General features: G+C 40.9%; 1 protein-coding gene across 1 annotated transcript; it reads left to right on the top strand.

Moving 5' to 3' along the window:
- The first annotated feature begins 112 nt into the window (after nucleotides 1-112).
- Nucleotides 113-21,100, top strand: LOC115295244 (glutathione S-transferase-like). The gene is made up of 7 exons (XM_029943178.1): nucleotides 113-164; nucleotides 8,832-8,942; nucleotides 9,244-9,342; nucleotides 12,964-13,096; nucleotides 16,443-16,584; nucleotides 19,051-19,182; nucleotides 20,792-21,100. The coding sequence occupies exons 1-7, from the start codon at nucleotides 113-115 to the stop codon at nucleotides 20,960-20,962; spliced, it is 840 nt and encodes a 279-aa protein (XP_029799038.1). The 3' UTR covers nucleotides 20,963-21,100.
- Nucleotides 21,101-22,736: the final 1,636 nt, after the last annotated feature.

The raw sequence follows: 22,736 nt of genomic DNA, 5'->3' as shown, positions 1-22,736 counted from the left end.
TGGAGAGTTTTTAGGATGGCAATGGAGAAGTGGTTAACTTAAAATTAACCGTAGAAGACTAAGTTCTAAATGACAGGAAAAAGCCAGGCATGAGAAGATCCAAGGTAACAGGATGTTAGCCAGAAGTAACAGTGAGGACCGGGTCTTGGTCAAGAATAACTTTGGTATGTTTCAGGCACAGTAAGCAGGCAGATGTTGTGAGAGCATGATGAGAAAGTACTGGAAGATGAGGTCAGAGAGGTAGACATGGCTGTATCAGTTATCTATTCATGCATAATTAATCAGCCCAAAGTTTAGTGACGTAAAGCAACAGACATTTTCTATCTAACACAATTTCTGAGGGTCAGGAGCCTAGGAGCAGCTTAGGTAGGTGGTTCTGGGTCAGAATCTCTCAGGAGGTCGTAGTCAAGCCAACAGCTGGGGCTGCCATCATCTGAAAGCTTGACCGAGGCTGGGCAATCCATTTGTAAGATGGCTTACTCACATGGCTGTTGGCAGTGGGCCTCAGTCCCTTGTCATGTCTGCTTCTCTGTAGGGGCTGCTTCAGTAACTTCATGATAGATCTGCTAACTTACCATAGAGCAAGCAATCCAAGGGGGAGCAAGGGAGAAACAGCAAAAAGATCTGTTTTCTGAGGTCACACTTCTGTTGATAGCGACAGACTGGAGACCCACCTAGGCTGATAAAGCAGTTGGAGAGGAGAGGGCAAGCAGAGTGCTAGCCAGGCAAGAAATCTGAGGAGGTGGTGTTTGTGAAGTAGGGGAGAGCTGGGGAAGTGTGGCATCATGAAGGAGAGGGGCGTGAGGACAGGAGAGTGAACACTGACGTTGGGGCAGGAGTGAACGCTGCTGGCCTTGATGAGAGCAGCGACGTGTGGGACAGAAAACCAACCAGAGTGGGTAAGGAGGAAATGAGAAGTGAGAAGTAGAGATAGTAGCTACTGACCGCACTTTTGAGAAGTTTTGCTTCAGGAAAAGCCAAATGAGTGGGACAATAGGCTTTCTCTGAGAGCTAAAAAAAGAAAGGGAATGTTAAATAGGTTGGGCTCAGTTTCATTTGCCATTGTGGGAAGTCAGCACTTTCCACATGAACAGCAAGGCTGTGTACTGCGGTGACAGATTCCTAAAGGCACTTGAGTTGTTGGTACCAGAAAGTTCCTATTGCTCTGGAAATTGTGCCCTCTAGTTCTCAGCCATGGCATCAGAGTCATACTAACTTCTTAAGAGTAGGTTAGCCCTCTTTGGTTCAGAGAAATCTGTTAGCTGGAACATAGATATTACTTTTTATTATAAATCTTAAATCTACATTGGAGAACTGCCAAAAGAGAAGCTCAACATTTCTGACTGAAAGGCTGAGTTGGAAAGTTCTCCATGCTTCCCCTCAACACCTTCCAGTTCATTCCTCTTTTATTTCCTACTTCTTCATCTCTTTACCTTCATCCATGAGATCCCTACTCAGTGTTCTTTTCTATTGTCTATAATCTGTAATAAAGATTGGAGTAATGCTCCCACAAGCCAAGCATCGCCATGTAGCCACCAGGAGCTAGGAGAGGAGCATGGAACAGATTCTCCCTCACGACTCTTAGAAGGAACCATCACTGTTGGCATCTTGGTTTCAGACTTATGGCCTCCAGAACTGTGCAAGAATAAATTTCTATTGTGTCAGCCACCCAGTTTGTAGTAATTTGTTGCAGTGGCCACAGGAAACTAGTCTAGCTACTTTCTGATAAACAAGAATGAATACATACAACAATATAGATGAATCTCCAAATAACCATGTTAAGTGGAAGAAACCAGAGAAATCAGAGCACTTATTGTATTCTCCTATTTATATGAAATTCTAGAACACAAAACTAATTTATCATGATAAGAAGCAGACAGCTAGTATGAGGAGGGACAGGAGGAAGGGATTCCAATAGGGTATCGACATAATGTGTTCGCATACTGACTGCGGTGAGGCTTTCACAGGTGTATATGTGTGTCAAAACTTATCCAGTTGTACACTTAAACTATGGGTACTTTACCATAGGTCAGTTATGCCCCAAACATGGTAATGATACTAATGAAGGCAAACAAGCCCCACAAATCGATCCTGTAGATAGTCATTCTGGACCATTCATCTGCTCACCATACAGCCTTACCTGCCTCCCTTGCCTCTGGCATGTTGTCTTCTAATTGCTAACTGACTGAGGTCTCTCCTGTCATAACCCCTTGGCCCCCTACATCCCCACCCCTCAAAACAAAGACAAACACAGAAACAAAAACAAAAACACCCACAACAAGCCCTGCAAAACAAATCAAAATAGTCCTTCTTTATCCCTGATTGGTCTTCCCTTTAGTTATTTCCTTCCCTCTTTCTTCTCACTTCCAAAGCTCCAGGAGTCTACATTCTGGCTATACTTTCTCTCACCAAAGGCCAGAGTCTTGAACTTTTGTTTCATGACCAATGAACTAATTGCCCTCTTAGTCCTATTAGTTCAAAGATGTCTTCTCAGTTCTATGTTTTTGACCCCTTTACTGCAAATCCAAGCCACACCCTCCCTCTCCATCAGCAACTTTCTGCCAGAGCCTCCCTGCCCCCCACCTTCCACCAAACTCTAGTGCTCCTATAATCCTGGGGCTCCCTTTTCTTAGTTTAGTGATGTATATGCCTTTCTTGCCAACATGCTGTCACACTCATTGCACTCAATCCTGCTTCTTTTCAAAAGGACAGAATTTTCATAAAATGAACAATAAGTTATCAGTGACAGCCCTCCCTCTTCCAGAGCTTGGGCTTGTGATAAATGTTGTGAAAATGTTCCAGAGTCTGATATTGGGCATCAAATGCAGCATTTGACAGGGCAACTTGGACAAGCCTCAAGAATGACATGACCACTATCCCACACTCCCTAAGCCTAAGCTCCTTTCTTTCTTATCTTGAAATATTCTCCCCAATGCTGTCTGCCAGTCTATCAGTGCCTTTTCCATCAAGACACCTTCACTGATGGACTCAACAATACTGGGCATTCCCACAAACACTCCTAGATATGATGTTTCTTTCCATTCTGTGTGTGTGTGTTTACATTTATTTCATTTTATTTTTTATTTTATTTTAAGTTTATTTATTTATTTATTTTTGAGAGAGAGAGGATGCAAGGCAGGGAGAGAGGGAGAGAGAGAATCCCAGGCAGGCTCTAGTCATGTGTGCAGAGCCTGATGTGGGGCTCCAATTCTCAAACCAGGAGATCATGACCTGAGCCAAAGTTGGGTGCTTAACCACCTGAGTTACCCAGGTGCCACTTAAATTTATCTTGGAGAAAGATCACAAGAGGGGGAGAGGGGCAAAGGGAGAGAGAGAGAAAGAAAATCCTACACAAACTCAGTGCAGAGCCCAATGCAGGACTTGATCCCATGACCCTGGAGTCATGACCTGAGCCAAAATCAAGAGTCAGATGCTAAACAAACTGAGCCACCCGGCTCCTCTCCATTCTGTTTTCATGCATCAGCACTGGGGAAGATGTGCAAGGGGGTGGTAGTAGTCAGTAGTGTTTGTACATTTCCTACTCAGTAGGAAGATGGTTATTAGACATTGTAGATAAAAGCTGGGCCCCATGCCCCGGAGATGGGGATGCATGGAAGCTGATTAAAATTCTCCTGTTATGCCATCCTGACCATGTTTTCCTACCTCAAGACATACACATACTTTTTCTGAGGTTGCCCTAAATACTGGTTCTTCCTGTATAATTGTGAGGAAGGAAGAAGCAACCATCACAACTTGGCAGCCATCTTACCCTCAATATGTCTAATCTCCCTAGTTTAGATGAATAATGGAAGAATCCAGAAAGGTTGGGGTTTGTCTAGGGTCAGAGGGCTGGTCAGCGGTAGGAGCAATCTAGGGACCAGATCTCCTGACTCAGGCCAAAGTCTCTCCCAGTTACTCATTGATTCAGGAAAATACCTTCTGAATCCTAAAATGAGATGTTGCAACGATGCAGAGATACTGGTCTGAGCAATATAGACAAAGGCCTTTGACCTCAAAGAATTTACATTTTAGGGGTACCTGGGTGGCTCAGTTGGTTAAGCGCTTGACTTCAGCTTAGTTTGACCCCACACTGGGCTCTGTGCTGACAGCTCAGAGCCTGGAGCCTGCTTCAGATGCTGTGTCTTCCTCTCTCTTTCTGCCCCTCCGCTGCTCATGCTCTGTCTCTCTCTCAAAAATGAATACACATTAAAAAAAATTTAAAAATTTATTTCCTTAAGTGTTTTCCAATATAGTTGAAATAAATTAACTTGTTTGCTTACCTAGCTGTTGTCTGATTATTTTATAAAGCTTCATTTTCCACTGATCATAACAATTTAATTCTGACCACCAAGCAATCCAGCACAAACACTGAAGTACAGACTTTTCCAAATCAGACCAGCATGTGTCAGGATAGTCTCTTTGGGAGCAAACTTCACTTCACTTTATGTCATCAGCAGGCCAAAGATTTTCCTTAAACCAGAAAATATGCTTTCTACATCCAAGGACTCATGAGAATGCACTGTGTGCTAGGCTTCTAGATTAGCTTTTTTAGAGGGGAACATCGTTGCTTTTTCTCTTAGATTACCCAGGAATCAATGTTACTAAAATCCAGTTTCAGCAGACAAAGCAGAATGGGGCATGATGCCTAGATAATTAGAGATAAAATTCCAGAATTCTAGGCTAGGATAAAGGAAAAAGACATGCAGTTCCTGGTCTACTTAATTCCTTTTATTCTTAAACCCTTTAAACAATGGATTATTACTTTTTTTTTTAATTTCAGATGCTCACTTGAAAGCTATGAAATTATCTACTTAGCAGGCTTACCTGCCTGCTAAAGTTCTTTTACCTAGAATGAAACAAATCAGTAATTGCCTCTAATCCCTTTTCTTTCTGCAAATAGGTGGGGGAGTGTTGTGATCAGTGCTCTTAGAGTCTGATGAGCCTTCTTATGATTTCCCTTGACCTCCATAAAAGCAGATTTGGAAGTAGTTACAAAAGAAATGACAGCTGGAAAAAGTTGGTGGAAGATGGTATTATATTAATACATATTGCCGGGGATCTTTTGTGGGAGGAAGTCCAATACATTCCCTTTAGCAAACAAGTTCAGTTGTTCAAATCTTGCAGTTATGCTAGAGTGTGTTTACTATATGTGTAAGTCACAGATACTAATAATATATCTAATGTTTTTGTTTATAATAACATGTACCTTTAATGGAAGCCCAGATTACAATTTAAATGGTTTAAAAATGGATTAACCATATTGATTTAGTTATATTTGCCTAATACTCTCGTTACTCCCTCACTCAATCTCTCCCAAATTAATATGTACAGTTGGAACAAGTGGACTGGGGACTTACCATCACATGTTACATATACAGGGGCTCTCCCACCTGTCACCCTGGCCCTTCTTTGCTTTCTGTTTTCTCCAAGGTACAGTTTTCTCTATTAAGACTAAAGGAAGCTGCCCCCTAGGGCAGGACTCACGAATGTCACAGTTCCCAACTGGGGGGGTGAATGGGCAGGTGAGTTGGGGGCAGAGGCCTTCCACATCCCCTAAAAGTTGGGCAGGAGAAGGGGCAGGATAATAGTGAAGCCCTTTGCTGGTCTAGTCAACTGCTGGGTAGGGGGGTGACCCAAGAACCCCCCAGTTCCAGAATGCTAAGGATGCCACCACTTGGGGGAAACCAAAATTTGCCTGCCCAATTAGTGTCTAGGGAAAGCAGAGGGGACAAGATTTTGTGCCTAGGCTAGTAGGTCTCCTGGGAACTGCCCCCAAGAGTGAGTGCTTATGGTGGAGAGGGTCTGGACAGGGTCTCCTTGGCAGTCTTGCTGGTGGTTGGGGTACAGGCCCTATTGATGGCAGGTGAAGTTCTGGGTGGGTTCTCCCCAGCTCAGGCCCCTGTGTGTGCATATCAGAACCTCCCTAGCACATGGCCCAAGGCTGTCCACTGGCCTCCAGTGTGTGGGAGCCAACCTAGAGCTGATGGAACCAGACACCAGCAATCACAATAGCCAGCCCCAGGTCCTCACAGGGGCCTCCCCAGGCTCAGTGAACTCAGCCCCTCAAGATGGCATGAGAATCAGAAAGCTAACTGTCCTTTGGGAGGCACTTGCTTTCTTCCACATCTGCCCCACCTCTGCTCTGGGCAACGCCAGATGGGAAGGTGGGTCATTTTGCAAGTTCCCTGGGCCTCAGACTTTTCAGAGGGAACTCTTCAGAGTAGATACCACCAGGTGAATCAGTTCACAAACTTAAGAGTGCAATTTTTAAAAATATTTCTGTAACTGAGTTTAATTTCTCTTTTGAGCCCCATTCCACCAAGGGCACAAACTACATCTCAGCTGAGCATTCATCCCACACGTGCATCCCTGAATCTGCAATGGATACTGTTCCAAATCTCCTGTGATTCAGAAGCTACCCCAGGGCCTTTAAAGCTCCAGTCCATTATGAATTACATCAGCTTTTGCTGAGCAACTAAAAATGTTTGTATGATTGGAAATTTTGTACATTTAGGAAAATGGATGAAAAGTGTAAGAAACCGATATACCCATCACCCAGGTGCATCAATTAGCAACAAAAGGTCACTTGTGTTATACTTACACTTTCACCCATTCCCCCTCACAACTGGGTTAATTGGAAGCGAATGCCAATATCGTACTGTCTTATCCATAAATACTTTGACATGAGTGGCTGAAAGATATGGATTTTCTTGGCTTAGAATAACATGCATTTATTATTTCATAGTTTCTGTAGGTCAGGAATCCAGCTTTGGGTTAATTAGATCCTTGGCTCAGGGTTTCTGAAGATGATTCTTTCTAAACAATATTCCATAATATCACTATAATATCTAGAAAATGAACAGCAATTAACAGTAATTCCCTTCTCTTAAAAGTTCACAGTTCAAAGCCTCCAATCATGTTGTGTGTGTGTATATACATATATATGTACATATATATATAATGTTTATTTATTTTTAAAAGAAAGAGAGATAGAGCATGAGCCGGGCAGGAGCAGAGAGAGAGGAAGACACAGAAGCAGGCTCCAGGCTCTGAGCTGTCAGCACAAAGCCGGATGTGGGGCTCCAACCCATGAGCCTGAGATCATGTCCTGAGCCATAGTCAGATGCTCAACTGACAGAGCCACCCAGGTGCTCCTTGTGTTGTATATTTTAAAAATAATTGCTTTGTTAAGATCAGAATCCAGAAAAGATTTCTATACATTGCATCTTTTAAAGACTCTCTTAACTCTCTTGAATCCATGGATTCCTCCTGCCTCTCTGATTTTCATGCAACTTTAAAAACTTCTTATCATGGCAATATAAGACTAGAGAGTTCTTTGGGAATGTATTAGTCCCTTGACCTGGAGAAGAGTGCTTCTCAAACACGAATGAGTATATAGATAGAGTCCTTGGGATCTTAAAGTGTGGCTACCAGAAGGTCTCGGCTGGAGCCCGAGGTTCCTGCATTTCTAAGAGCTTCCCAGGTGATTCGTATATTGCTAGCCTGGGGACCGCTCTCTGAATAGCAAGCCTGTCGAGTTCCACAGTATAGATTTTGCTGGCTTCGCTAATTGGATCCCTGAAGTGCTCATCTGTTTCCTCTATTTCCCATAGATTGGTATCTCGAGGCTTGACTGAATTCCAGGTCAGTTGTTTCGGCAAGAATTCTTAACCGGCAGTGCAGCACACTTTCTATGATATCGCGTTAGGGGGACTGTCATGTCTGGTTGTCCCACTTTTCGTGATGTTAGATGCTTGGAGTACTCAGCGAGCATGACCTTTCCCTGATAGAGATCTCGCTCAGTAGTTCTAGCAGCCATTGTCCAGATCGGTGGTTCTTAATGCTGACTGCACATTAGAATCACTTGGAAAGATTCTAAAAGTCACAGACACCGGAGTCCTTTCCCAAATCAGTGTGGGGCCCAGGCAGAGAGAGAGAGAAAAAGAGAGAGAGATGTGCACCTGCATGTGCTTTAAGCCCCTAATAGAGTGATTCTAATAGGCACCACATAGAGCTAAAAAGCAATGGTTTTCAAAATGATACTATCCTCAGCTATCATTTTTTCTTCACTTATTTTGCAGAGCTCTTAATAGGGAAAGTGCTGAGGTTTTTTTTTTTTAGAAAAATGTTTATTTATTTTGAGAGAGAGACACACAGAGCGTGAGTGGAAGAGGGACAGAGAGAGACACACAGAGAATCTGAAGAAGGCTCCAGGCTCTGAGTATAAACACAGAACTTGATGCAGGGCTTGAACCCACAAACCAGGAGATCATGACCTGAGCTGAAGTCAGACACTTAACCAACTAAGCTACCCACGTGTCCCATAGAAGTGTCGTTTTTAAAAGTAAGCCAGGTGATATGCTTCAAAATAAATCCGCTCTCATTGATAGCATATAGACGGGAACTCTTTCTACTCCTAAAGCCGCTCCCATCCCTCCACACAGACCCCCATGCTTCCACGACCCCTCTCCGGGCATCTCAAGCCACCTTTAAATGTCCAGAGACTGCCACCCCACCAAATCTACCCCCTTATGTCCCATAAGCCTCAGAGGCTATCTTGGGGTCATGTGGTATGAGTTTTAATTTCTATGCTACTTTTATTTCTTCAAGGTGGGCAAGGGTTATGTTTCTAAAAAAGATCTTTTCATTTTCAGAGGAAAAAGAAAGCATGAAAAGACCGACTTTGCTTAACTCTGCACTTTTGCTTTAAATCCTAATGAGTCATTGAAAATCCTCTTGAATGCTGTCTCCAGGTTTCAGAGGACACCAGAATTAAGGTACTAAAATTAATTTGGAAAGTGAAAAGCATCAGCCTCCCCGGTCTCACCCAGTTTTGCCAATCTGGGCTGTGCTGGTAGGAGGAGGGAGGAGGACCTGGAGAGAGAAAAGAAAACAACACCGCAGTGTTAGCACCTCGCCACCTGCTACCGGAGGAAGAGTCGGTCAGAGTCTTATTTTCAAATTCCTACCATCTGTCTGGCTTCCTCATTTGTTCTCTTTCTATTTTAAGAAATGTATCAGTTATTCAATTACGTTTTGAGAATATCAATTTGTGACAATAAACTCCATTTGTGAGAAAGAACACAGAAGGCAGGCAGCCTTGGAGCTGAGGAGCAGCTCTGATTTGGGGCACAGGTGCAGAGCTTTCTGGTTAGCTCTGCACGGCTCTCTGTGTGTGGATTTCTGCCCTGCTCTCTCTCTGTGCAAGAGAGTCTTCATCAGTCGCTGTCTGTTGATTTGCAGGAGTCCTTACGCATGGCGGGGAAGCCCAAGCTTCACTACTTCAATGGCCGGGGCAGAATGGAGTCCATCCGGTGGCTCCTGGCTGCAGCAGGGGTAGAGGTGAGATTTGTTCATATTATTTTCATGTTGGGGTCATTGAGCACTTACTTAGGGAGCTGGTGTAGAAAATATGGTTATATGAGTCTTAAACAAAAAGCCACTTTTGCCACTGCTGTGTAGATACTGGGCTGTGAGTGGATCAGTTCATTCTTTTAAATAAGTGTCCAAATAGCGTGGAAACTGGCTGTTGGCATTGAGCTCACCCAGGTGAAGCAAATAATGATAGATGAAGAAAGGGAGGGAGGGAAGAAGGAAGGAAGGAAGGAAGGAAGGAAGGAAGGAAGGAAGGAAGGAAGGAAGAGACTCATTCTACCAAACAGCTTCTTTTCACTTCATTCTTATCAGCCAAGTATTAGATGTGTTTAACTATACTAGTCTCAAGAATATTAAGAAATAGGGACACCTGGGTGGCTCAGTCAGTTAAGCATTTAACTCTTGATTTCAGCTTAGGTCATGATCTCAGCTCAGGTTATGATCGCGTGGTAGTGAGATCGAGTCCTGCATCAGCTTACACTGACAGTGCACAGCCTGCTTTGGATTCTCTCTTCCCCTCTCTCTCTGCCCCTCCCCCACTCATGCTTGCTCACTTTCAAAATAAATATATATTGAAAAAAGAATATTAAGACACAGGCAGTTTTCTTTAAATTTTTTATGTTTTTTATTTATTTTTGAGAGACAGAAAGAAACAGTGCAAGCAGGGAAGGGTCAGAGAGAGAGGGAGACACAGAATCCAAAGACAGGCTCCAGGCTCTGAGCTAGCTGTCAGCATAGAGCCTGACGCGGGGCTCGAACCCATGAACCATGAGATCATGACCTGAGCCGAAGCCAGATGCTTAGCTGATTGAGCCACACAGGCGCCTCAGTTTTCTGTAAACATATAGAAGAGTCTCATAGATACTGATTTAAGAACATACCATTCATTACCAAAACTATATCCCATACTTTAATGAATTAAAAAAATTCTATTCTCAACATAAATAAAAGCTGAAGTTTATAAAGACCTTTCAAAGATAAATATTTGTGTCTGTAAATATTTATTGTGAATAGAAAGCATTAGCCTCTTCTGTAACCCACACAATTAAAAAATTTTTTTTATGTTTATTTATTTTTGAGAGAGAGACAGAGCACAGCGGGGAAGGGGTAGAGAGAGAGAGAGAGAGAGAGAGAGGGAGACACAGAATCTGAAGCAGTCTCCAGATTCTGAGCCATCAGCACAGAGCCTGACTCGGGGCTCAAGCCCTTGAAACTGTGAGATCATGACCTGAGCTGAAGTCAGATGCTTAACTGACTGAGCCTCCCAGGTGCACCCACATAAATTTTTTTAAAGATTTATTTATCTGGGGGAAAGTGCAAGTGGTGAAAGGTCAGAGAGAGGGGGACAGAGGATCCAAAGCAGGTTCTGTGATGACAGACTGACAGCAGTGAGTCCAATACGTGGCTTGAACTCATGAACTGCCAGATCATGACCTGAGCCAAGTTGGGATGCTCAACTGACTGAGCCACCCAGGTGTTCCCACACAATTTTTTTAATCGTTCCTAAACGGTCTCTTAGATCCAAAATGAAAGAACAGGCAGTTTTCTTCACATTTATGGCCAGCTTCACGGGATTTAACATGAAAATAGCAAGTAATGCCATTCACTTGATTCTGGTTAGGATGGTCTGCATTCTGTTTTAACCCTGTCAGAATATATGTTAATTTGTTCACTTGGAATGTAGATTCCTTATATGGACGCAGCTTAGAACATGGTTAATTATTTAAATATTTTGTGAAATAGACTAAGTTACCTGGTGGAACAGAGGTTTTGAAAATATTTTAGGAGGCAGTAACAGATGTTTTATACTAAAATATGAAGAAACCTAAGAAACTATTTGCTTGGAAAAAGTTTGATGTAGGGGCTTGGTGAAGCCACAATTTACATAATTGGATTCTAGGTCCCCAGCTTAAGGATTTCTGTTACAGTCAGGGGCCTGGGTGGCTCAGTAAGCTAAGCATCTGACTCTTGATTTCAGCTCATGTCATGATATCACAGTTCATGGGATGGAACCCCACTTTGGGCTCTGCACTGACAGTGTGGAGCCTGCTTGGGATTCTCTCTCTCTCAAAATAAATAAACTTAAAAAAGAATTTCTGCTATAATAAAACAATAGAACTATCCTGTGATCCAGTAATTGTACTACTGGGTATTTACCCAAGGAATACAAAAACAGTAATTTGAAGAAATACATGCATCCCTATGTTCATTGCAGCATTATTTATCATGGCCAAGATACGGTAATAGCCTAAGTGTCCACTGATAGATGAATGGATAAAGCAGAAGAGGTGATGTATATATATCTATATCTATACTATAGAGAGATAGAGAATAAATATAGATATACAATGGAATATTACTCAGCCATAAAAAAGAATAAAATCTTGTCATTTGCAACAACATAGATGGATCTAGAGAATATAATGCTAAGCAATATAAGCCAGCCAGAGAAAGGTGAATACCATATGATTTCACTCAGATGTAGAATGCAAGAAACAAAACAAATGAAAAAGGAAAAAAGAGACAAACCACAAAACAGGCTCTTAACTGTAAAGAACAAACTGGGGTGGGGCACCTGGGTGGCTCAGTCGGTAAATCTCACAGTTTGTGGGTTCAAGCCCCACATCAGGCTCTGTGCTGACAGTTCAGAGCCTGGAGCCTGCTTCGGATTCCGTGTCTCCCTCTCTCTCTGCTCCTCCCCTGGTCACACTCTGTCTCTCTCTCACAAAAATAAACATTAAAAAAATTTTTAAAAAGAACAAACTGGAAGGTATATGTGTGGGGAAATGGGGGAGACAGGTGACGGGGATTAAAGAGTACACTTATCATGATGACCACTGGGTAATGCATGGAATTGCTGGATCACTATATCACACACCTGAAACAAACAGAACACTGTATGTTAACTACACTGGAAATAAAATTTTTAAAAAACCTTAATTAAAAAAAATGGAGGGCCCATCTGAGGGCTGAGTTACGAGCTAGGACACTACTATGATGGTTCTGAGGGAAAGAGTTTACTCGTGGGGTGGCTACAGGAGTGGAGGGTAAGTGATGAGAAAGGGACTTTCTCGGCCAGAAAGAAAGTTTCTGTGTCTGCATTTTGTTGTCTCTCCCAGAGTACACAACCTCAAGTCTTGCACTGGACACACTTCTGCTGTAAAGAAATGCACAGATATTTCTCCTTTTAGATCAGTCTCTAAAGTATTTTAATAGTATTTGATTATGGGCTCCCATTTTGTAGCACCTTAAGACTTAATGAAAATTGGGACGCCTGGGTGGCTCAGTAGGTTAAGCATCCCTTCCAGCTTCGGCTCAGCTCATGATTTCACCGTTCGTGGGTTTGAGCCCCGCGTCGGGCTCTGTGCTGACAGCTCAGAGCCTGGAGCCTGCTTCACATTCTGTATCACCCTCTCTCTCTGACCCTTCCCTGCTCGTGCTGTCTCTCTCTCTCTCTCTCTCTCTCTCTCTGTCTCTCAAAAATAAATAAAAAACATTTAAAAAACCCTTTAAAAAAAGACTTAATGAAAATTTAGTTATTATTATCAGGGACAGTAAGTAACCCAACTTTCCTTTGGACATTTTAAGGTGGAACTCTGATGTATGAACAAGTGCCTATGGTCGAAATTGATGGAATGAATCTGGTGGAAACCAGAGCTATCCTAAGATACCTAGCTGCAAAATACGACTTGTATGGAAGAAACCTGCATGAACAAGCCTGGTAACAACAATCACTTCTTACTTAAAACAAAATTTAAAAAAAAGAAAATAATAATTTTTAGGCATTTTAGCAATCATAACATGCTAGATTAATCATAATAGATGATAGGTGAACTGAAAATTCTTTTCTTATTCTTTAACTTCTTATTAGGGAAAGAACTAACACAGCAAAGGAGAGAGAATGGTAAAATAAACCCTATTACATGACATTTACGTTCAACATTTATCAATTTCATGGCCAGTTACACAGTTTATTTCATTTTCTGATTCTATAGTACAAAGCAAGGACAAAACAGTGAGGGAAATGGGACTCTCATGAAATCTGCGTTTACCTCCAGTAGGTGGGAGTAAAGCACAGGGTAGATCACAAGAACAAACTCCGATTTGGGGCATGAATGTGTGAAGTTGATTCCAGAGGTAGTTTTGGAAACCCTGTGCCAGTCTCTGGCACACCAGACAGCACCCCAGTCTCGAGACAGTCTTAATTCTCACGTGCACACGCCAGTCCTTTTGCACTGAGCAAACAGCACAGCAGGTTTGTCTTAATTGGATTTTAAAACAGTGACCCTAGGAAGGGGGAAAGAGAGTTGGGGAGAGAGAGGGATGCAAATCATCAGAGACTATTGAATACCGAAAATGAACCCAAGGGCTGAAGGGGGAGGGGGAGGGGGGAGAAGAGGTGGTGGTGTTGGAGGAGGGCACTTGTGGGGAAGAGCACTGGGTGTTATATGGAAACCAACTTGACAATACCTATTTAAAAATAAATAATAAATAATAAAAAAATAAAATAAAACAGTGACCCTAAGTTGCAAATTATTGCATGGAATTAGAAAAACATTAGTTGGTAAACAACAAACTGTCCATTTTTACCAAATGTGGTATGTTTTAAATAAACCTTTCACTGTTTTATACACAGAATGCATTTATTTTCAGAAACTTAGCTTTAAATTTTTAGTGCAGTAAAATTTTTGAAGTGCATCTTGTATTTTTAAATCTTAAAATAAGCTTTCTCTTGCTTTCTAGCAGATTCTAACTGCCAGTTTTTTGCTGATTGCATCCATGCAGTATAGTTTAACATATTCTTCTGTATTTCCTAGAAATTAGTTGTTAGATATTGAGGTTTTATCAGACTCAAATACTTGTGGTGTTTTCAAGGCTATTCCATAGGTATGGGTACATTCCCCTATGAGGAAAAAAAAAAAATGTCTGCTTGCCTACTCTTTATGATCTTAACAGCCATTGGCATTTGGTGTTGTCATTCCTTCTGTATTTATTATCTAGAATACTCCTATGAAGAAAAACACTCCTTTCCTATCTGGTTAGCTGGAGTGCAGATTCTCAAAGGAAAGACATGATAGATCTTTGTTTACCAATTTTCCAAATGAGTTGGCTCACCTGTATCCTACAACATTGATTAATTATTATTGTTCTAGTATCACTATGATCTCATCGATTTAAATATCTTTGATGTGTTTCAAGTCATTTTAGTTGTTGTTCTTATTTATGCTTGTAAGGATGCAGGTCTGATTCAAGTTTCCCCTCTGACCTTGAAGGCCAGCTAACACCATTAACATTTTTGGGGGCGGGCCTAAAGATGGAGGTTAAGACTAGTCACGCTCTACATGTGGTCCTAGTCACACCCTATGTGAGGGTCCTGGGTCCACTCTGTAATTGGTTAAAGCTACTGTCAATGATGTGATGCTATATTGATTGGACCCCTGTACCTGTGTCACAATTTCCTGTAACTCCCCCTTCCCAAACTCATAAAAGGCCCTGCCCCGCCATGTTCGGGGCTCGCTCCACATGGATCCAGTGTGTTGTTGAAGTCTGTGAGCCCGAGTTTAGGCTGGCCGGGCCTAAATTCATAATAAAGCCCTTTGCTTTTGCATGCATGCTTCGGCCTCCCTGGCGGTCTCTGGTTTTGGGGGACGATATTAAAATCTGGGTACAATATGCTCAAATTGTCCTAGCTTTGGCCAGTACAGCCAAATGGCTGCTGGAAATATTTGACCTTATTCTAGTGATCTCTGATAAATTCCTTATTACCTGGTGTAATATGATGATCCAAATTAATCCTGTACATCTCTTGTTCTGGACCTGGACTTAGCCATTTCTCTAAGGAGCTGTGGTTTTTAAGTATATCATTCATACTTATGTTTCAAAATTGAAAGTGAATAATTTTTATGGTACCTTCACTGGCGTATCGTTATGATGAAACCTTGTATGTGTTACATACTTTATATCTTAAAACTCTTTCAACTACATAATCCCAAAGCAACCCTACTGCTCAGAATGCTACAGTTCTGTGAGTTGACGCAGATCAGGCCGATGGCACCAAAAGTCTCTCGTGCAGGTCCTCACTCTTATGTCTGACACCTGGGTTGGCAGAGCTGGAACAAATGGCCTGGCAGGGTCTCTCTCTCTCTCCTTCCACATGACTGCTCTATGAGGCCAGCTTGAGCTTTTTCTTCCATGAGGTGGCTGGCTTCCCTGAGAGCAAATATGGAAGAGGACCAGGTAGAAGCTGTAAGGCTTCTTATGACCTAGTCTTAGAAGTCTCAGAACATTACTTCCCCACATTGTGCTGGTCAAGCAAGTCCCCAGGCCCATTCAGATTCAAGGGGAGAATGAGAGTCTCAGTGGCAGGAGTAGCAAAATAATTGAGGCCATTTCAAGATACTCATTGTTATTCTAGGCTAAAGCTAAAAGAACTATGGCTCCAAAAGATTAAGGGACTCACTTTGGATCAGGACAGAGGTTTTCCAATGTCCAGTCCAGTCTTTTCACTACGCCATGGTGACTTGTCTAACGTAGTACCTCTTTTTCTGTTCATTCTGGCATAGAGACGTGAGTGGTAAGGGGGAACCCGTCGAATAAGTTCTGTGCCTTCCTAAATTGTTCTAAGATTGAGAACCTTCAATCCAGATACAGATGTTGTTGACAGCATAGAGATCCCTACTTACCTCTTTCCCCTCTTGTCTAGACACAGGTAATTTCATTGTTATGGTAAAATTTAAGTAGCCAAATACAATCTTTGTTTAATTTATTACTTTAGGATTATTTTAATACTCTGTGTTTTAATCAGCACTCATGTCACAGGGTTGAAATTCACATCCACACTAATTGCTTACATACTGTAGTCCTATAATTTTCCTTACTTCTCAAATTGATCTTAATAACTCAAAGAAATAGCATGCAGGTAGAAATACTTGATTTTAACTCATGGGACATTGAGTTACCTGCTAACTAGACAGGTTAAACTGAGGGATTAGTTAAGATGTTTCTTTGGCTCATGAAATGATAGTTCCTTTGCCTGGAACTCTTTTGAATTATCATCCCTTCTCTAGGATTGACATGTACGTGGAGGGCTTGAAGGATCTGAGTGACATGATTATGTTCTTTCCACTCTCTCTGCCCGGAGAGAAGGAGATGAATCTTGAATACATCCTTGAAAGAGCCACTACAAGATTCTTCCCTGTCTATGAGAAGGTAAGTGACAAACTTCTGCCCTGCTCTATGACATGGATCAAGGAGGAGAAAAAGCAACTAAACTGAAAATAAAGAACTTTATTGGTGGATAAAGATTCCAAACACACTTTTTGAAACCAAATTCTTCCCCCAGTTACCATTATAAGACAAATCTCCCCTCCTTCCTCTCATCCTGGTCTTCTGCATTATATATCTTTAAGGATTTCATGCATAATTCCAGCAATATTTGTAGTCCTAGTTCTGACAGAATTTCAATTACTTGATTTAATTATGGAGTAAAACAGAGTCTTATAAAGAGGATTCTAGGGGGAAAATTCCACACTAATTAGAGAGGAAGGGGTGGAAAGGATGGATGTTACTTCTGAAATACACGGGATAGTACAGCGCCCAGGGCAATTCATAAGGCTTATCAGAATTCTACACAATATTCTAAAAGTTAAGAAAAACATTGTTATAGAAATAACACCATTTTTCATCTAACTCTGCATTTCTAACAGCTGAAAATAATGTCTGAAAAGCTTGAGCTTTAAGCAAATATTTGTGTCAGTCCTAATACAAGGATTAGATGACTTCTTTAGTACCAATGCTCTTGACCTTCAGCTGCATTCATTATAATATCAGTCAACATAGGAAAGCATCATGAAAAATGTTAAGGTTTTGGTAAAAACGAGACAGATCAGTTTTCCAAACCCACCAGCAATGCTGATTTAATTCATCCTTGCTGAGTTGAGTACCAATGGCTATAATTGAAGGATTTAGTACATACATGGAGATATAATTATCATAGCAACAATTTTATAGCCTAATCATATAATGTAGATTGTTTATTTGATATTTATGTATTTAATATAGATTATTGGTACTCTAATTTCCTAGGTTATACTTTTTCATTTATTACATTAAGTTATCAGATGGGAGACGAAATCAAACTGGGCATTCTATACCTCAGGCTTTCTCAGTATGATTCCTTCAATATCATTTAAAAGATAATCTCTGGGACACCTGCATGGCTCAGTTGGTTAAGCATCTGATTTTGGCTCATGTCATGATGTAATGGTTTGTGAGTTCAAGTCCCATGTTGGGCTCTGTGCTGACAGCGTGGAGCCTGGAGCCTGCTTCAGATTCTGTGTCTCCCTTTCTCTCTGCCCCTCCCCAGCTTGCACTATGTCTCTCTCCCTCTCTCAAAAAGAGATAAACATTAAAAATTTTCTAAAAAGGTAGTCTATCCTTATGTAATTAGCATATAATTTAAGAGATTTTTACCTTATACTTTTACCACTATTAGTAATGGAGTCGATGTTTAACAGCACTATTCCCTATGACTTAAGTGTTTGTTGTGGGATAGTATGAAGAACAGAGACTTCTCTGGTGGCTATAAAAGTCCACAACAATCAATCACCAACATCAACAATGTCATCACCACCAAAACAGTGCTGATCATATGATGGCTCATTTTTGCTTTGTGCTTACTTTGTGCCAATCACTGTGCTATGCATTTTGCATGCATGATCCCATGTTATCTTCATAACTCCATCAAAGATGTGTCATTGTTATCTTCATTTTGCAGATGAGGCAATCAGAGCTTAAAGAAGCAAAGTAGCTTGCCCAATGCAATAAAACATAACACTGAAGCCTACAGTCAGCTCTCTCCAACTCCTGATCCCATGTCCAAGCATCACAAAATCACTGAGGTTTAGGGCTAGAAAAGTTTAGTGACCTTCTATTCCAACCTTTTATATTCAGTTGATTTTAATACAGAGTGACCCATAAACCAGAGCCTTATTAGAAAAAATTTGCAGGGTGCCTGGGTGACTCTGTCAGTTGAGAATCAATTCTTGATTTCAGCTCAGGTTATGATCCAAGGGTCATGGGATCAAGCCCCACATCAGGCTCTGCACTAAGCATGGAGTCTGTTTGAGATTCTCTCTGTTTCCCTCTACCCCCTCTCTGTCTTGCACACATAGTCTCTCTAAAATAATATAAAAACATTTTTAAGAAGAGAAGAAAATCTGCCTATAGAAATGAAGTGTATGTCCATTGAGAATCACATTCTCCTGCAAAGAGCAGCAAATCTAAGGAGCCTGCCCTGAGATGCTGCAAGGACAAAATTATCATCACAGACCCGGGAGAGTCACCAATCCAGGCTGTGGGGGTAAATTTATTCTATGAAGGTTCCTAGAGTAGGTACAGGGGATGTAATGGGAAGAAGACAAAGATATATGTGAGATTAGGCTGTTTCTGGTGTTGGGAATACTCGGGAGGATTCAGGCTAGTCCACCTCTTTCAAGGTGAGCAAACCAAGCCCTCAGAGATGGGATTTATTTGTGCTCACACAGCCAGCCAGCGGCCAAGATTAGGAACCACACCTCTAAACTTTTAGAAGACGTTCTGCCGATCACACTGACTTTAAATTGCATTGCTAGGTATAAGCCCTAAATCCTCTAATTCTTCTCAACTATCATGCAGGCACTAAGAGACCATGGGCAAGATTTTCTTGTGGGCAGCCGGCTGAGCTGGGCCGATATACAGCTCCTTGAGGTCATCTTCATGGCTGAAGAGTGCAAACCCAGTGTCCTCACAGGCTTCCCTCTGCTACAGGTAACGCTCTCCAAATAACTCCCAAGAACTGCAGGAAGAATGAATTTTTATCCTTTGCTTATTCTTTCATTCAGTCATTCTCATTAGCATTTAAGAACTTACTAACTTCTTTGTGCCAAGATACAAAGATACTCTCAAAGAACACATTTAGTGGGTGAGACAGGCACGTAGACAGATAACCTCAATATGAGGTAGTGATTTTCAAAATTAAGTGAGATACGGGAAAGTAGAAGTTGGTCATGGGGACCAGCATGTGGATCTGGAGCAGATTTCTGGCAGGACACCAGTCTCAAAGGTTTTGCCCAGAATGTAGCAGAACCTCAGTAAAATGGCATGGCTTTCTTCCTCTAGATAAGGTGATGGGAAAACATTTAAGATATTCTCGTCCTAACACAGCCATTGTTTAGCAATAACCAGAGCCATTTACTATACTCTCAGGTGCTAAGCATTGTACCAAGCACTGAATGCACATTACTTTAATGAGTTTATTCCATCCTCAAAGTGGATTTGAAATGACTCCAAGAGGTCAAAGAACTTTCCTTCAAGTCACACTGTCCGTAGGTGACAAGATTGGTGCCTGACTGAGTCCATGGCCTGCATTCTAAGACACTTGCTATGTTGATGGATTCCTTTCTAACCTTTTAAATATGTGCTTATTTAAAATAGTTGTAATCCAAGTTATGGTAATTCTGCAGCCTCCACTCCCCACTTCACATTACATTACATGCATGTTTTGGTATTTTTATTTAGTCTGTCTCATTTTATACAATATGGTCTTTTATATTTTTGGAACAATTTTCATGATGATATAATATTCCATTTACTGTGGTCAGAATAACTTATTATTTTTTTATTTACTTTTGAGAGAGAGGGAGAGAATGAACAGGGGAGAGGCAGAGAGAGAAAGAGGGGGAGAGGGAGGGAGAATCCCATGCTGGCTCCCTGGGGTCAGTGTAGGGCCTGATGCAGGGCTCCATCTCATGAGATCATGACCTGAGCTGAAATCAGGGGTCAGACACTTAACCAACTGAGCCACCCAGGTGCCCCAGAATAGTAAACCAAAATAGTAAACATCATAAGCAACTTAAATATTCAGTACCTGAGGAATGTCTACATAAATGAAGATACATCTATTGGGTAGAATTTTATGCATTTACTTGAAGGTATATTTTCAAAGATTATATTACAATATGGAAAAATGCTTATGACAAAATCCTTACGACATAAGGACTTCTATTTATTAGTTACATGTCAGGATACTCTGGAGTATTTGCTTTTATGAATAATGTTGCAACAGCATCTTCATGGGTATAAATTTTTCCACATTTAAGATGCTATCATTAGGATGCAATCTGAAAAGTAGGGTCACTTAGTTATAGCCTATGAACCTTGTTGTGGTTCTTGAGAAATACTGCTAATTTGCTGTGTACAAGGCATCACTTTGTAAGCCACATAATGTAGGAAAATTCCATTTTATCCCCTACCTCTACCAGCCATGAGGAATATAACTTTTAAACACTTTCTCTCGTATGCAAAAATGTGCAATGCTTATATTTTGTTTTATTTTGCCATATTCTCTTTTCACGGATAGTATACTTCTGCATTTTAGGAGTTCAAGGCCAGAATCAGCTGCATTCCCACAATTCACAAATTTCTCCAGCCTGGAAGCCAAAGGAAGCCTCCACTAGATGAAGGCTGCACTGAGACTGTGAAGAACATATTCAAATTTGAACGTGGCATGTTTCTTAAAAACATGGGTACTATAGTAGCTGAGTACTAACAAATGAAGAGGTCTAAAGGACTCGGCACAGGTTTCACTTCGTACTTGTAGGAGTACCCACAAAGGTATCATAAGGTCACTTTGATAAAGATAAGCAAAAGGAAATAACCTACCTAATACTTGCTATAAATCAGACAACTCTTTTCCTGTTTTGTTTTGTTTTTTTTTTTTTTACAAAACAGTAAAACACCAATCCATCAGAATCATCCAAATATTCTGCATTCTACTTATTACAAAAGAGTAAAATCCTAAGTAAGTCAATGGGTATCAAGGACTTCTTTAAAAAAGGAAAAACTCCATGTATATACCAACTGTCATATACTTCCACATCTTTTTGGAAAAAGTCCAGGACAGAGCATAGCTTCGAACTAGTTTCTTAAATGTTCAATCACTAGAGTATTTTACAGATAGAGCATATATTTTTATCATCAAGTTCACTTTTAGTTTCTTCTTCAGTATCATAATCCTTTGAGTGTAAACTGTTATCAGTTCAAATCTCAAGGGTCTTTCAATCATCTCTATCGTCAGCAAATACATAGAGCAGCCCAGTGGTAACAACTTTCTCTAACCTTGCTTGTGGTAACAGCCTCTTTGTACCATTAGGATAAGCGGGATTTTTTTAAAGTAGACTATTTTAATAGTATATCAAAAGATTCTGTCTGGGTTCTCTATTTGGTTAAATGGGTAGCTTCCTTTCTTCCTTCATCCCTCCCTTCCTTTCCTCCTTTAATTGAATTATCACTGGAAGTCTAGTAACTTCATTGAAAGTCAGCGGAGTAAGAGAACTGAATACAACCGTATCAACTCTGCTCTTCTCAGTTGGGACTTCACTCACCACCTCCTGTAAAGAGTGGGTTTGAGATCTGCCACCACTGAGTAGAGGTGACAGAATCAAAACTGCAGACTTTGAGAGCTTTAAGGGATCTTGTTAACCATTCAGTCCAAATTCTTCCTTAAGGACGAGAAACTGGGACCCAGAGAGAGGAGATGACCTTCCAAAGGACATGCAACCTGTCTGTGGGAGAACCGGGCTGAAACTCAGGTTTCTTGATGTTCTGTCTAAGGCCTAAAAGTAAGTGCCTTAGACTTTAAGTCCTCACTTTTCTTAAAAATGAAGTGGTGACTTGGGGACAAAGTCATTTTTGTTTCAGAATTATTACTGTTTCAGTGAGAGACAGTATCCGCTCCAGAGGAAGAGTTCTGGCTTAAAAAAACCTTTCCATTCACTTTCATTAATAATTGAGCATTTAAATGTTAAAAAGCATTTGAGTCTATCTAGAGAGGACACTAAAATGAGTGAACCAGGTTTATAAAGAGTGCATCTTATTTGGATACTGAATACATTCCATCAGTACGCAGAGTGTGCTGAGAAAAATTGACACCAGCAGCGGCACAATTTAAATGGAAGAAATATACTTTCTAATATAACACAAATGACAAAAGGATCCATGAGCTTTTTGTAAAGGTCACTTTGGGCACTCCATTATCTGATAACTGGCAGTTTAATTTAAATTTCAGGCACTAGTATTTGGAATTATCAAAAAATAAAGCATCCCACACATGTAAAAACTAGACACAGCAAATGAAAGAGAGTATAATGATTTATTAAATAGTTTTCGTGAAACTATTATTGGACAAGTAGAAAAACAGTCGAAGTTTTGTTTTAAAAAAAATCCCTCCAACTAGTGTTCATATTGGATGTTTCTGTTGTTTCTAATGTAGATTAAGACACTTAACATTCCATACTGAAGTTTATATATATATTTTTAAGTTT

This window comes from Suricata suricatta, chromosome 7 (assembly GCF_006229205.1).
Source record: "Suricata suricatta isolate VVHF042 chromosome 7, meerkat_22Aug2017_6uvM2_HiC, whole genome shotgun sequence".
Taxonomy (NCBI): domain Eukaryota; kingdom Metazoa; phylum Chordata; class Mammalia; order Carnivora; family Herpestidae; genus Suricata; species Suricata suricatta.
This window is presented reverse-complemented; position numbering and strand designations above follow the sequence as displayed.